Source organism: Convolutriloba macropyga, chromosome 10 (assembly GCF_964194025.1).
Source record: "Convolutriloba macropyga chromosome 10, txConMacr16.3, whole genome shotgun sequence".
NCBI lineage: Eukaryota > Metazoa > Xenacoelomorpha > Acoela > Convolutidae > Convolutriloba > Convolutriloba macropyga.
In genome coordinates, this window is record NC_134477.1 from 61,906,243 (window position 1) to 61,918,603 (window position 12,361).

General features: G+C 34.3%; 2 protein-coding genes across 2 annotated transcripts in view; one reads left to right on the forward strand and one right to left on the reverse strand.

Moving 5' to 3' along the window:
• The window catches only part of LOC142348111 (uncharacterized), a 16,469-nt gene extending 5,176 nt beyond the window's left edge, over positions 1-11,293 (forward strand). The window contains exons 2-4 of the mRNA XM_075399278.1: positions 1,866-1,999; positions 8,424-8,773; positions 11,007-11,293. Coding sequence (XP_075255393.1) covers positions 1,866-1,999; positions 8,424-8,678 — 389 coding nt within the window. The 3' untranslated portion in view covers positions 8,679-8,773; positions 11,007-11,293. The remainder of the gene's footprint in view (positions 1-1,865; positions 2,000-8,423; positions 8,774-11,006) is intronic.
• The window catches only part of LOC142348247 (dedicator of cytokinesis protein 7-like), a 46,541-nt gene continuing 44,524 nt past the window's right edge, over positions 10,345-12,361 (reverse strand). Inside the window, exons 7-9 of the mRNA XM_075399542.1 lie at positions 12,066-12,221; positions 11,569-11,686; positions 10,345-10,850 (exon numbers count right to left, since the gene is read on the reverse strand). Of these exons, the coding sequence (XP_075255657.1) occupies positions 10,582-10,850; positions 11,569-11,686; positions 12,066-12,221 (543 nt within the window). The 3' untranslated portion in view covers positions 10,345-10,581. The remainder of the gene's footprint in view (positions 10,851-11,568; positions 11,687-12,065; positions 12,222-12,361) is intronic.

A 12,361-nucleotide genomic window follows, 5' to 3' on the forward strand; every position in this document is an offset into this window, starting at 1 on the left:
ACTCTTTTATAACCACTGTTAATATAGTAACAGTGGTGATAACAAAAAGTGAGATAAACTCATGCAGTCTTTTCCGTTTGTGTCCCTCCCTCAGCTTAACGGGAGCATATTATTGGCAACACCACGACGCGCGTGCTATATTTTTACTATGTAATGGTACGTACTCTAAAGTTGGGGGGGGGGGTGCAGACGTAAAAGATCCGAACAGCAACGGATATTGCAGAATATTGCAAACCTGAATATTGCAAACCTTATTGAAAAAATCATTAATTTATACGTTTAATTCAGAAAAAAACTTATCAACTAAATATCAACAATTATCAAAATATGGATTCCTTCTGTTTCGGCCCCCCAGCTTAGTGAACATAAATTATTTATGACCCCCACGTGCTAACTTTCGGTACCTCCATTGACAAAAGCAAGGCCACGTTAGAACAAAATGCCAACAAACTAGTTCAATGTTTTCATGATCATCAACTCACAGGAAGTACCTCAAAAACTGAATTCATGATATCTGGTATGAGCAAAAAGAAAGACTTTAATGAACAGATAATTATAAATTCAAATCCAATAGACAAGAAACCTGATGTAAAATATTTAGGGGTTCATATAGACAACAATTTAATATTTCAAGGGGAATTTAAACATATGCGACGAAAAATGGCCCAAGGAATAAAAACTTTTTACTCTATTAGAAAATCTATACTGAAAAAAATTTTGAGACTCGTCTTAGATGCACTAGTATTAAATCATTTGCCATACTCAACAACTGTCATTCACGCAATTGAGCAGAATCTTTTTGTATCCTTGGAAAAAACAGCTAACCTGGGCATTAAGGGCAACATATTTTAGACAAGGTTTGAATCTGCTCAAGATATTAAACACAGTCGGAACCTATTCCCCGTTAAACTATTTTTGCGAAAAAGATATCATTTTTTTGGAGAATAAAAAACTAGTTACGACCTGCTTTTACTCCACCAACTGGATGTTCATTTGTCATTTGGAGTCCTCATGAGTCTAGCAGGACAAAAAAAATGTTCTGGAACCTGAAATATGTTTCCAGCAAAATGCAGATTCCATTTGTGAAATTGGCAATACTAGATTGGAATGAACTAACAAGTGAAGTTAGAATCAAACAAGACAAAAAAATTCCCCAATCTGCCTAGAATTTTCATGACGTCATTCAAAAACAAATTGTGGCTCAAAATTGGTCAGTTTGAACCCTAAAACATGTCGTAATCAACCATCGCTCTAATATATAAATATATTTGCTGCTTCCCATGCTGAGGTCACAGACCATAAGTTTAATATGTCCAAACCAAAATGAGCGATCAAGGGGCGTGTGCGTCCAAAAAACAAGCGGCCTGGAAACAAGAAAGAACGCACGAACGTGTGAACATAGACACTTTTGAACACACGAAAGTCTAGATAAAGGAATCTTTGAAATTACAAATATCTGAACACTGACCACCCTCGAGCTCATGCAACTTTTAGAATGGTATCTATTTTTGAAATGAACACACTATCAGAAGGTTTCATAATCTAATAAATATTGAGATATGAACATAACCACACGAAAGTCTAGAAATATAAACTTTTGAACGCACAAAGAATGCACTAAAAATGTGAAAGTATGATGAATGCAAAAAAGTCTGGACATGAACGCGAGATAGTCTGGATATGTTCTCACTTTTGAATGGCCTGGACATATGTCAATTTTTGGTCCGACATCTCAGCCCGTTTTTGCTTTTTTGTGTGACTTAGTCTGGCATTTGCACCCTTGGAAACCTGAAATAGACAGTTATATCATGATCAATTACTTGCTCATAATTCTATTAAAATTCGGAAAAATTGATGCATTTCAGAACGAGGAAAGTGTTGCTACAATCAATGGTCTGTTTATCAGAAAAATGGCCAGGCGAACGGACTCTCACCCTCCGAGTATCTGGATTCCATCATGAACTTCACAGACCACAACAAACAGCTCAACTACCTTAAGGTCTTTAATTGTTGGGTTTTGTGTAATGGGTATATGGCTATAATGAGGAGAGAGGAGCTATAGCCATATGAGACACACACACACACACACACACACACACACACACACATATATATATATATATATATATATATATATATATATATATATATATATATATATATATATATATATAATATATATATATAATATATATATATATATAAAATATATATAAATATGTATATATATACATTTTTATACATATTCCCTCAGTAGGAGTGCTTTTCTATTATAGAACGCTTTTTAAATGGATCGGAAGGCTTACAAAATTGACAATTTACGGTTTTCGACATGTACACAATTAATCAACAAAAAACCTTATTTTATCGCTATGCAAAACGTTTTTATCAACTTTGCTGCGTCATTACGTGTATGGTCTGACTCAACGCACTGTTTTCGAATATTTTTTTATGGTATTTGAACACTATTTATGATTAAATGTGACTCGAATCAGTGAATAGGCTTTTTTTTATTTGTACATATCCAATCAGTAAAATCGTTGTTTTATCGCTACACAAAACGTTAAATCAACGTTTCTGATTGTTTTCAAGTTTAAAAACTACTAAATTTTTGTGACGGTTATCTTGCAAGATCTTGCAAGATTCTTGCAAGATAAACGTCCGGATCTTGCATCTTGCAAGATAAACGTTGTTTGCAAAAGTCTTGCAAGATCTTGCAAGATAAACGTTATTTGCAAGAATCTTGCAAGATCTTACAAGATAACCGTTGAAGTTCGTCTGGGGGGTCTTTTGCCTTTAATTTCCTTGTTAAATGTATATATTTCATAACAAGATGGCCAGAATTCACAGGAGAATTGAATCATTTGCTCAATGGTGCCTTTGTTTTTGTTTTTTATGTTTCGGTTGGTTAGGCTAGTAATCTTGTTGCCAACGCTGGTTGTATCTATGCTGTCTGTTTCTGTTAGATTGAATGGTGTAAGAACTGTATCACCTTCTGCTTTTACTGCAAGATCAGAATTTCCACTTTGTAGTCGCCCATAATTACGATGCCAACTTTATTTGCCACAGCCGTGCTTAATCTTGTAGAGAACAATTGGTAATAATTTTGTTAGGATTAAAACAAATCTTCGCAATAATTTTTCCGCTAAATCATTTTTTTTTGTTAAGAGTTTTTTCGACTCATGCAAAACTCATTTATGAAAGCCTTGTCTCTGTTTTATTTTTTGGGAGCTGAAAATAATACGCTTTCGTTCCGTTTCTCTTCGCCATTTACCCAGCAGCTTCGAAGAGCTTGATATTTATCACTACAAATTACCATAATTTATCCTTGTTGTCGGAAGCTAGTGAGGTTTCTGTTCTTACAGCATTAGTGTTTTCTGTTTTTGCTTTGCTTCACTGCCAAGAAAAAAAAGGTTAAGATTAAAAACCAGAAATACATTAAAAAATTTTGTATGAAAGAAAAAGATGCAACAGTCCACATAGTTTTCATAACTCAATAGAAAAAAATTTTTCTGGTGGATATCTTCATTGTTTAGTGCTGTGCTGGTTGTGGACGCAGGTCTTGCATCCATTGATTTATCAAATAAAAATTAGTAAGCATGGATAATATCATGCGTTTAACTGATACTAATACCATTAGTGGCTGGAAATGTTAATAATGAGGTTTTATTCTCGTAAGGGTGCATTTGATATTGCCAAAGGGATTGATTAATTTTTATTTTCCCGATATTTGTTGTAGCGTTTTGCAAAAATTAACTTCACGATACCTGGACCACACGATATGATGCAAAAGAGAACCCTAGAATTTGACTCTTGAGAAACAAAAACCGAAAAAATAATTTAAGTGGATATTCTCGCGATTTTTTTTTTTTTTTTTTTTTTTTAATATCCAATCTCGCGATTTTTTTTTTCTCGCGATTAAACTTTTGTTCAAATATTAGCGTACTATCTGAAGAGAAAATTGAACGCGCTCTCTGAACATCTCGTTTATATCTAATATCTGTATTCTAGGGTTCCTTTAAAGTTGTCAGTGATAAATTTGCTTAAATTGTCTATTATTTGATATTTTAGGACATTTGTTGTTTTTTCGAGCAACGGAATAACTTAGCGATTAGATTGTCAGTGCTAAAATATGTTGGAGTTCATCTTGTGTGATCCACAAAATTTGAAACCAATTTTTACAAAAAACATTAACAAATGCAAAAATAAAAACCAATCAACCCCCTTGTCAACACCAAATGCAACATTACGAAAGTTATTTATTTATACCTATTAATAAGATTTCCATCTGCTAACACTATGAGTAAAACACAGCAATATTATCCATGCTTACCATTATAAATGCTTATCATCCACTATAAATGAGGAAACTCAGGTTACGATTCCAATCGTAACGCTATAGTTTGAAAATTTGTAGTGCCTAGAAAACCCCCAATAGCAGAAGATGTCAATAAATTTATATTGGCGACTTAGACACTAAAATATTAGAAAGAAGAAACGCGTATTTTTCTTTTCACGATGATCTATTGATTTGCAACAAATAGTTTCGAAGTTAATGCACAATTGATAAGTATTTAAAAAAATTATGAACATAGCTGGCAGATTGCCAGAAAATAGCCGCAATAGATTCGTAGATCGGCAGTCTAAAAAAAACAGTAAAAAAGACAGACCAAAAAAATTCGTCTTTTCATTGAAGCTGATCTGTTATATTTTGATTTAAAATCTGTATAAGTTATTGCTGCCTCTATTAACTGATCTCAAATAACCTTCATTTAGAGTGATACACACCCATTTGACCTTATCTCTTTGAATTAAAGTAAATAAAAGTCAATTTCAAAGTGAGGAAGTCACTTTTGAGAGTGAGGTAAGTCAAGTGTGACCAAAAATTTAATCACGCGCATGAACAAAAAACTCGCTCCACTATGAGCGAAAAATGACGTCACACATGCAATTCAGTTGAAATTGCATGAACGAATGAACAAAAAATGGCTGTGACGTCATATGGTCGTAACAAAAATCATGACGACGAAATAAAAAAACATAACAGGACAAGTCCTGACGTACAATTCAAAGAATTTTCTTTGACTAAACAGAAAAACTAGACTTAGAATGGACTATGAGTGAATTGAGAAAACCATTTTAGAAAAAAACAGATAAAAAAATAAGAAAAAACAGAAAATCAATGTCAAAATGCCGCATGTGAACCAAAAAAACCACTAGCGAGAAATGAAAAATTAATTCAAACAAAAAACTTGGTCTAGAATGAGCTGTGAATGAATTGGGAAAACCATTTAGAAAAAAATCCGATCCAAAAAATCGGAAAAACAGTAAAAATCAGAGTGAAATTGCCGCATGTGAACAAAAAAACCACTACCGAGAAACCGAATTTTTGTTCAAACACCGTTTTCTCACTCTACTTTAAAATTAGAGCAAACAAAATTCACGCCGCAAAACCACTCGCTTTTTCGCTCCATTTCCTGTTTCGGCGTGACCAAAATCACTACTCCGATTTGACTTCAAAAGTCATGAAAATGTGTGAACATATCTTAAAAAAAAAACATAGCCGGAAGGATTCCGGAAACGACTCGAAGTAGAAATCTGACTATTCTCACTAATCAGATGCATCACCAGCATATTACCAATCGACAGATATTGTAACCAATTCACAAAGAAAAGACTGGAGAAGTGGAAACTTGACAAAGAACAAAAGCAAAAAATAATATTCTCTAAAAATCCAAACAAAATTCTCTACAAAAAGATAACATGCAGCTTCCTATCCATAACGCATAGAAATCAATTAGTTATATATTTGGCTAGAGCAATCGCCCACCTAGTACTTGCAGAGAAACGTTAAACAACAAACTAAAAAAAGACTAAGAAAAATTCTTTAACGAATTAGAGTTTTGTATAATTTGTTTAAATGAAAACTGCCCTGCTAAGCCTTCAAGTGCAAATTCATAGAATCAACACCTACAAAAATGCTCCTTATTGAGAAAAAGTTACCAACAAAAAAACATTAAATTGGAAGAAATAGGCAAAAAAAACTTAGAAAAAAGACAAAAAGTGGCCAAAGTTTGCTCTGATCTACTCGATTTTCTTTAACAAAAACAACTCAAAACTAACATCAATCAAAATGAGAGACATCCAAAAGAGCTACAACAACTGAATTCCACTAGAAAACTCCCCAAATGCTATCAAAGGTTGAGGAAGAATAGAAACGACATTTAAAACCAAATTGAACAAAAAAAAAACGAGAAAACGTAAGGTGTTTTTTAAATTTTACAAGAAAAAATAAAACCAAATAAAGTTACTTTGAGCAAATAGAGCAATGAAATGCTCGCGAAATAAGGGGCAAGCCATAACAAGCTAAAAAAATTGTCTACGATTGAAAAAAAAACGAAAAAAAAAACAAAAAATTAAAAAAGTGGTTAAAAAATTCTCTATTTTTCTGTCATTTTTCTTCAGAAAAAAATGTTTTATAACAACAAAATTGTAATCAATTTATATCCCTGATATTCTTTGAGATACTAGCTTCTATGCAAATTGCACTTAAAGCAGTAAAACAAAACAAAAGGCCAAAATACATTAAATTTCGTCGAAAAATCAGCAAAACTGATCGAAAACCTCCAAATTTGCATAAAACTCAAATTAACTACTTGAAACCTTCAATTCCTATCAGAACGAGCTCAAATCCAATACAATATCATAAACAGACCTCATAAACAAGAAAAATTGCAAAAAAAACTGCTTTTAAAAGCCGCACGTGAACAAAAAAATTTGCTCGCTCAGAGAAAATTTTTTCACACATCAATTTCTCGCTCTCTCAAAAACAGCGGTATGAACAAAAAGTCACTCTCTTTTCGCTCCGCTCTTCACTTTTGTTCAGCAACCAAATCACTCAAAATTTTTTCACGCGTTTCATTTCCCGCTTAAAAATTCACTCCAATAAAATTGATTAAAAAAAAAGGACTTCTCCAATACTCCTCTTCGAGTCGTAAAAAGACAGCGCGCCAATACAATTCAAATTCTTTGAATTGTAAAAACCAAGAGAAGGCCAATAATAGCCACAGCTATAGCTGTGCGGCTATTAAAAAATAATTGCAAAACATTAATGGATTGTAAGTTATCACTTACCGTGATTAGAAAATTCTCAACATTTTTTTTCTTTTTATACGAGTTTGTCACAGATAATTTTGTATTCTTCCAAATTTGTGGCTTTGAACGGCTTATAGAGAAGTTAAGATTCAGCATAATGAGTGTTAAGAGTGTGAAGGTACGACAAAAAGCCGGCGAATAAAAGTTTTGATAGTGTATCCAGTGATTGATTTTTTAGCCTATTTACTTTGTTCCGTTAATTTTCATCATTTTAAAGGTAAACATGAAGCGCACATCTTTATGCATAATGCATTGTTTTCCCCTAATTTTTAGAAACCATTGTTCAGAGTTTTTTATTTTCCAATTTCGAACACTGGCTAAATTAATACCAATTTTCGTACTAAACAGTGTTCATAAGAAGTAAGAACTAAGAAAAAAATAATTCCACAGGGTGGAGGTAAAATTAACAGAACAACTTCAATTAAAATAGTTGACCTACACACCACATTAAATTACCTGCTAAAAATATTTCTACAATCGGAAGCGAAAAGAAGTGCAGAAAGCTTGCAGAAATCTTTTTTTGAAGAAAGAGAAGGTGTTGTGTTCTCTCCCGTACCGAACTCCAATTGTTAATCAGTACTATGCAATTGTAAATCCAAGTCTCCCATGTAATATATTTTGCTCGCTTTCTCACTTGAAATCTGCTTCTTTCAAGCGTATTTTAACGGCGCAAAAGACGAAAGGTTCAACAGTCACAGTAGCGGAGTAAGGAGAACAAACAGCTAGTGAGAGGGAGAGCGTGCGTTTTCTTCATAAATTTATCTTCACGTTATTAAGAGAGTAGCTAATAAGATCAGGTTTTTGCAACCTTACTATCCACATCCAGTTTCAAGTCCTAGACCATAAGGGCCTCCGATTAGACCAGACCAAACCAGACCAATTTTGAATAAACATCCTGCTCTTCAATTACATAATCTGGGTTAAAGAAACTTCAAGCACACAAAGATCTGGTTAATGGTCTGGGTTTGACGGTCTGATCAGTGGTCATTTTGGTCTGGGACCTCAACCTCTGTAAGATTCAAGCCCTCCCAGTCGAGAGGTCGACCATATGAGAAGACCCAAAAAGTCGAGGTTGAGGTGGGGGGGGGGGGGGGGGGGGTGGGCTAATTTCACTATCTTAATTCTAAGGTCGAGCATACTATTAAAGTTGACCCAAAGTCTTTAAATGCCTTTTTCATGGTCAACCAATGGTCTTCTCATAAGTCGACCTCTCAACTTCTCAACTAGGGCTTTTTAAGAGAGCCAAACGAGCCTGAACTTGTTTTTAGGGCTGGTATGACAGAGAACTGTGTGCAAATGTCATTGGTATGATTGGATTCGGACAGGGACCCTTGAAGAAAGTCGGATTACGTGAGAGTGCCATGTTCTTGTTGAATCCGAATGGTGGCAAAAATTTGCTTCTATTCACAGATGATAAACTGGAAAGCATTTTGACTTTTGATTGGTTCAAAACTTATATCATTTGTGAAGAACTAAGCTGGATTTGTGGTAAATACCCACCACAGAATGTAACAGGCCCCTAAGTCATTAAAGTCGCCCGGTTGCTGAGAAGGGTTCTTCGGTGAAAGTCTTCCATATATATTAGATTTTGTCGGATGAGTGGACACATTAATTCTTGGTTGCCAAAATCTTTGTAGCTACGAAAATGAGGATCTTACACAACAAATCAATTGTAATTGGTAGCCCAAATAACATTTTGCTCAGCTTCATTGTTTCAAAAACAGTTTTTGCAAGTTTTAGATGCTGAATTGGCCTACTTAGAAAATGCACGTTCTTAAGTCCGGGACAATTTTAAGATCCGGTAAAGGTCTGTTTTTTTTTCGTTTCTCCTTTGTTTTAATTTTCTCTCTATTTTTTAAATTATAATAATTTACCATTTTCTACTATCAAGTGGCACTAAAAGTTGTTTTAAAAAATTTGTTTCATGTGCTTAAAACCATAAAGAGAACGAATTTAAAAAAACGGCTGATTAAGTCAAGAGTTATATTAAAAACTAAGAAAGAAAGAAAGAAAGAAAGAATTAATTTCGTTGTTGAATAGTTGTAAATAAACAAGAAACGTGGACAAATAACAAGCTCAGAGATATCTTCTTTTTCAATTTGCCCGAAAAATTATTGACAACGATGACCAGATATACGTTCGTTAAATACATGCATAATATAGCAAACAAATTATTCAAAAATGATATCAATTCAATAAACTAGAGTAGCACGTTCAACATTGTTGTTCGCCTCAGTTAAAAACGAATCTAATTAGCTCATAGTGCGATACCAGATTTTTTGACAGTCATTTAACTTGAATTAGAAAACAAAAGTAGACCTCGAAATGACTACTACACCTTTTTGAAAACATACCCGACATATTGCCGTAAAAAACCGCCGTTGACTCCCATAACCAAGATTGGATTGAAAGAAAAAAACTAAAGAAAAAATGATTTTTGTACAAACAATTTTAAAGTGCAAACTAATTCGATGTCATTTTGTAGTGGAACATACTCCTCTTTCACAGTGAGACAATACAGGAGCTAGTATTAATACCAATACGCATTGTAGATGGTAACTAAGATTCCTAAGACCATAGTTCGAGTAACGGGCATATAAAACTGGGCTTTATGGGTTTATCTGGTTTCTATTTCTGACTTCGTTTTTTTGACAATGACTCTGTTCATGTTGAATTGCTTTGCTGAGCCACTGCTGTCCAAAAGCAATTTTAGCAGAATGAGAGAAGCGTGAAACTAGCCTAGAAAAGTCAAAGATTTCACGCAAAATGTCGAACAGGCGGCAAAATGAGGTGAAGCAAAATTTTATTCGATGAAGTAAAAAAACAGGAGCGCTATAATAGCCGGCTGAGAAGCTGAGGCGGCTATAAATAATACCAATAAAAACGCGAAAAAAAGTACTTCGTGAAATACTAAAGGAATTTTGAAAGAAGTTTTGTTCAACGAAAATTTCTCACTGCTTTTTTCACGCTTCGAAAACACTGACCTTTTCGCTCCATTTCCTGCTTCCTTGTGAACATCACTCCAATTAAACTTCAGAAATTATAAAAATGAGTGAACGAATCGATCTAAAAAAGCAGCCTCCAAACACAATTGATCTTTTTTGTATTGTAAAAATTCGCCATGAAACCAACGATAGCCTCGCTATTGCTTCGCGGCTTTTCATTGAAATTTCAAATGTGATAAAAATGTAAATTCCGAATTGTAAATTATTATTTGGTAGAATATCTACAACTAAAATTTAACTTCTAAATTCAGCATATTTTAGTATATCGAATAGTTTCAGCTATTTATTTCGAAATATTACGAAGTCAGAATGAAATTTCCGTTTTGATTAAGTGAACATCCTCATTCGGTAAAAACTGCAATCACAGTTTTTCTGTTCATTTCTGAGGGCATTAAATATAACCAATATTTGTCTATTTTTGTCAAATTTCTCCCCCGCCAGTACAATCCGTGGGCGTCAAATCAGCACCTGCTCGTTCCTGTTGTCTACTAATGTATCCCAACCCCCTGTTATGCAACAGTGGGTTCACAACAGACTTCAACTTGTCAAAATCCTTTTGCAGCTGTGCTTCGTAGCTCACCTGATCGGCTTTGATCACTTTTCTGTTCTCTGCAAGTCCTTTCTTACTCAGTCGGATAAATTTCTTGAACAGGAGACGTAAGTCGTCGTGTTCAAGGGTCCATTCTCCATCTAAACATTCGACTAATCTGGATTAAAGCATGCTAAACGATATTTGTATGATAGAAATCCATTTAGCATTTTTCTTGAAAAGTGTGACCAGTGATAAGTAACAATAGTCTGAACTCCTATGTCTAATTCAACCTCATTTTCGCTGCTATTATGAAGCAACCTGAAGACACATAGTCCATCAATCTATTATCAACAACACAACTGTGATATTAGCCAACTCCATTTACTTGAGGCAGTAGAGTTTAGAGGATTCGAACCAAACATCTCCGGAACCGTAACCAGGAATGTGGGTTTTACTATTCCAACTGAAAACACATTTGATTTAACAAATTTAATTAATTATGAGTTTTTATTCTTACCTGACCAAAGTGGGGAGAATAGAAACATATATTTCATATCTGGAAAACTGAAATGAACTGTTGAAAATTGATTTATTAAACTGGTGATCTGTTGTTTTATAAACCTAGTCATGGTAACCAATAACTGTTAATTCAAAATTAATTTTAAAAACTAGGAATGTTACCCTAAAAAACTAAAGCTCCGCTAAAGCCATCTTCATACCACAAGCTGAGTCATTACACCATTTTCGACAGGGTTTTGAATTATTTGGGCCAAAAAATTTGTAGTTTAGTTCTGTGAGGTCAAAGCCGATAGGAATGTTTACTTGAGTTGCATAGTGAAAACTGGGATCAAGTAGAATCTGTCTGTTTCAACATACCTCCTTCTGCATCAATATCGTCCACATTTAGGAAAGTGAGTGCAATCTCAGTTGGGCCTTGATTGACCTGAGTTCCAATGCACCCTTGCAAAATTAGCTGCAGTCTCTTCACATCAACCTGCAAATTCACATCAACCACAATATCAATACTACACGATAGTCTCTAGTTGCCAAAAAACACTGCACTCTATCTACGCAAAATAACATTGTTGCTCAGGCTATACAAACATGGGAACTAACTAGGTTCACAAGGAGTCATCCATGTATATATTACATTAAATGTTGATCTCGTCCCGAATTTCCGTAAAACAACCAGCCCTATGCTAGCCATGCTATTTTTTACTCTACAAATTTTTACCCTCCAAAATACTAATCAGAAAAAAATGTTAGTGGAATCATTGAAAGAACTTATATAGTAGAAAAACTAAGCAAAGAAGGTGCTTTAAAATTCGTTTTCTCTGAGAAGATATCAAGTTTTCGAGTAAATGGTAACTTACTTGTCCGGAGGAAGCGTGGGCAGTTAGTTTTGAATAAGTGTCTGCCAAAGTTGAATCGAAGAGGACTCTCTCTTCGGGTGGCAGACGCAACACTGCCTCGAACTGCTCCAACTTCCGCGTCAAGTCCTCTTTCGCCACTTGGATAGGACTCAGGATCTAAAACATTGTAAGATGAAGACATGCACAATAAGACATGCAAATCAGAATTGAAAGCTTGGTAAAATTCTTCCCGTTCTCTGAGTCTTGATCAATGATAAGAATCGAATCAATGCAAAGAATTATCCAGCATCCAATCA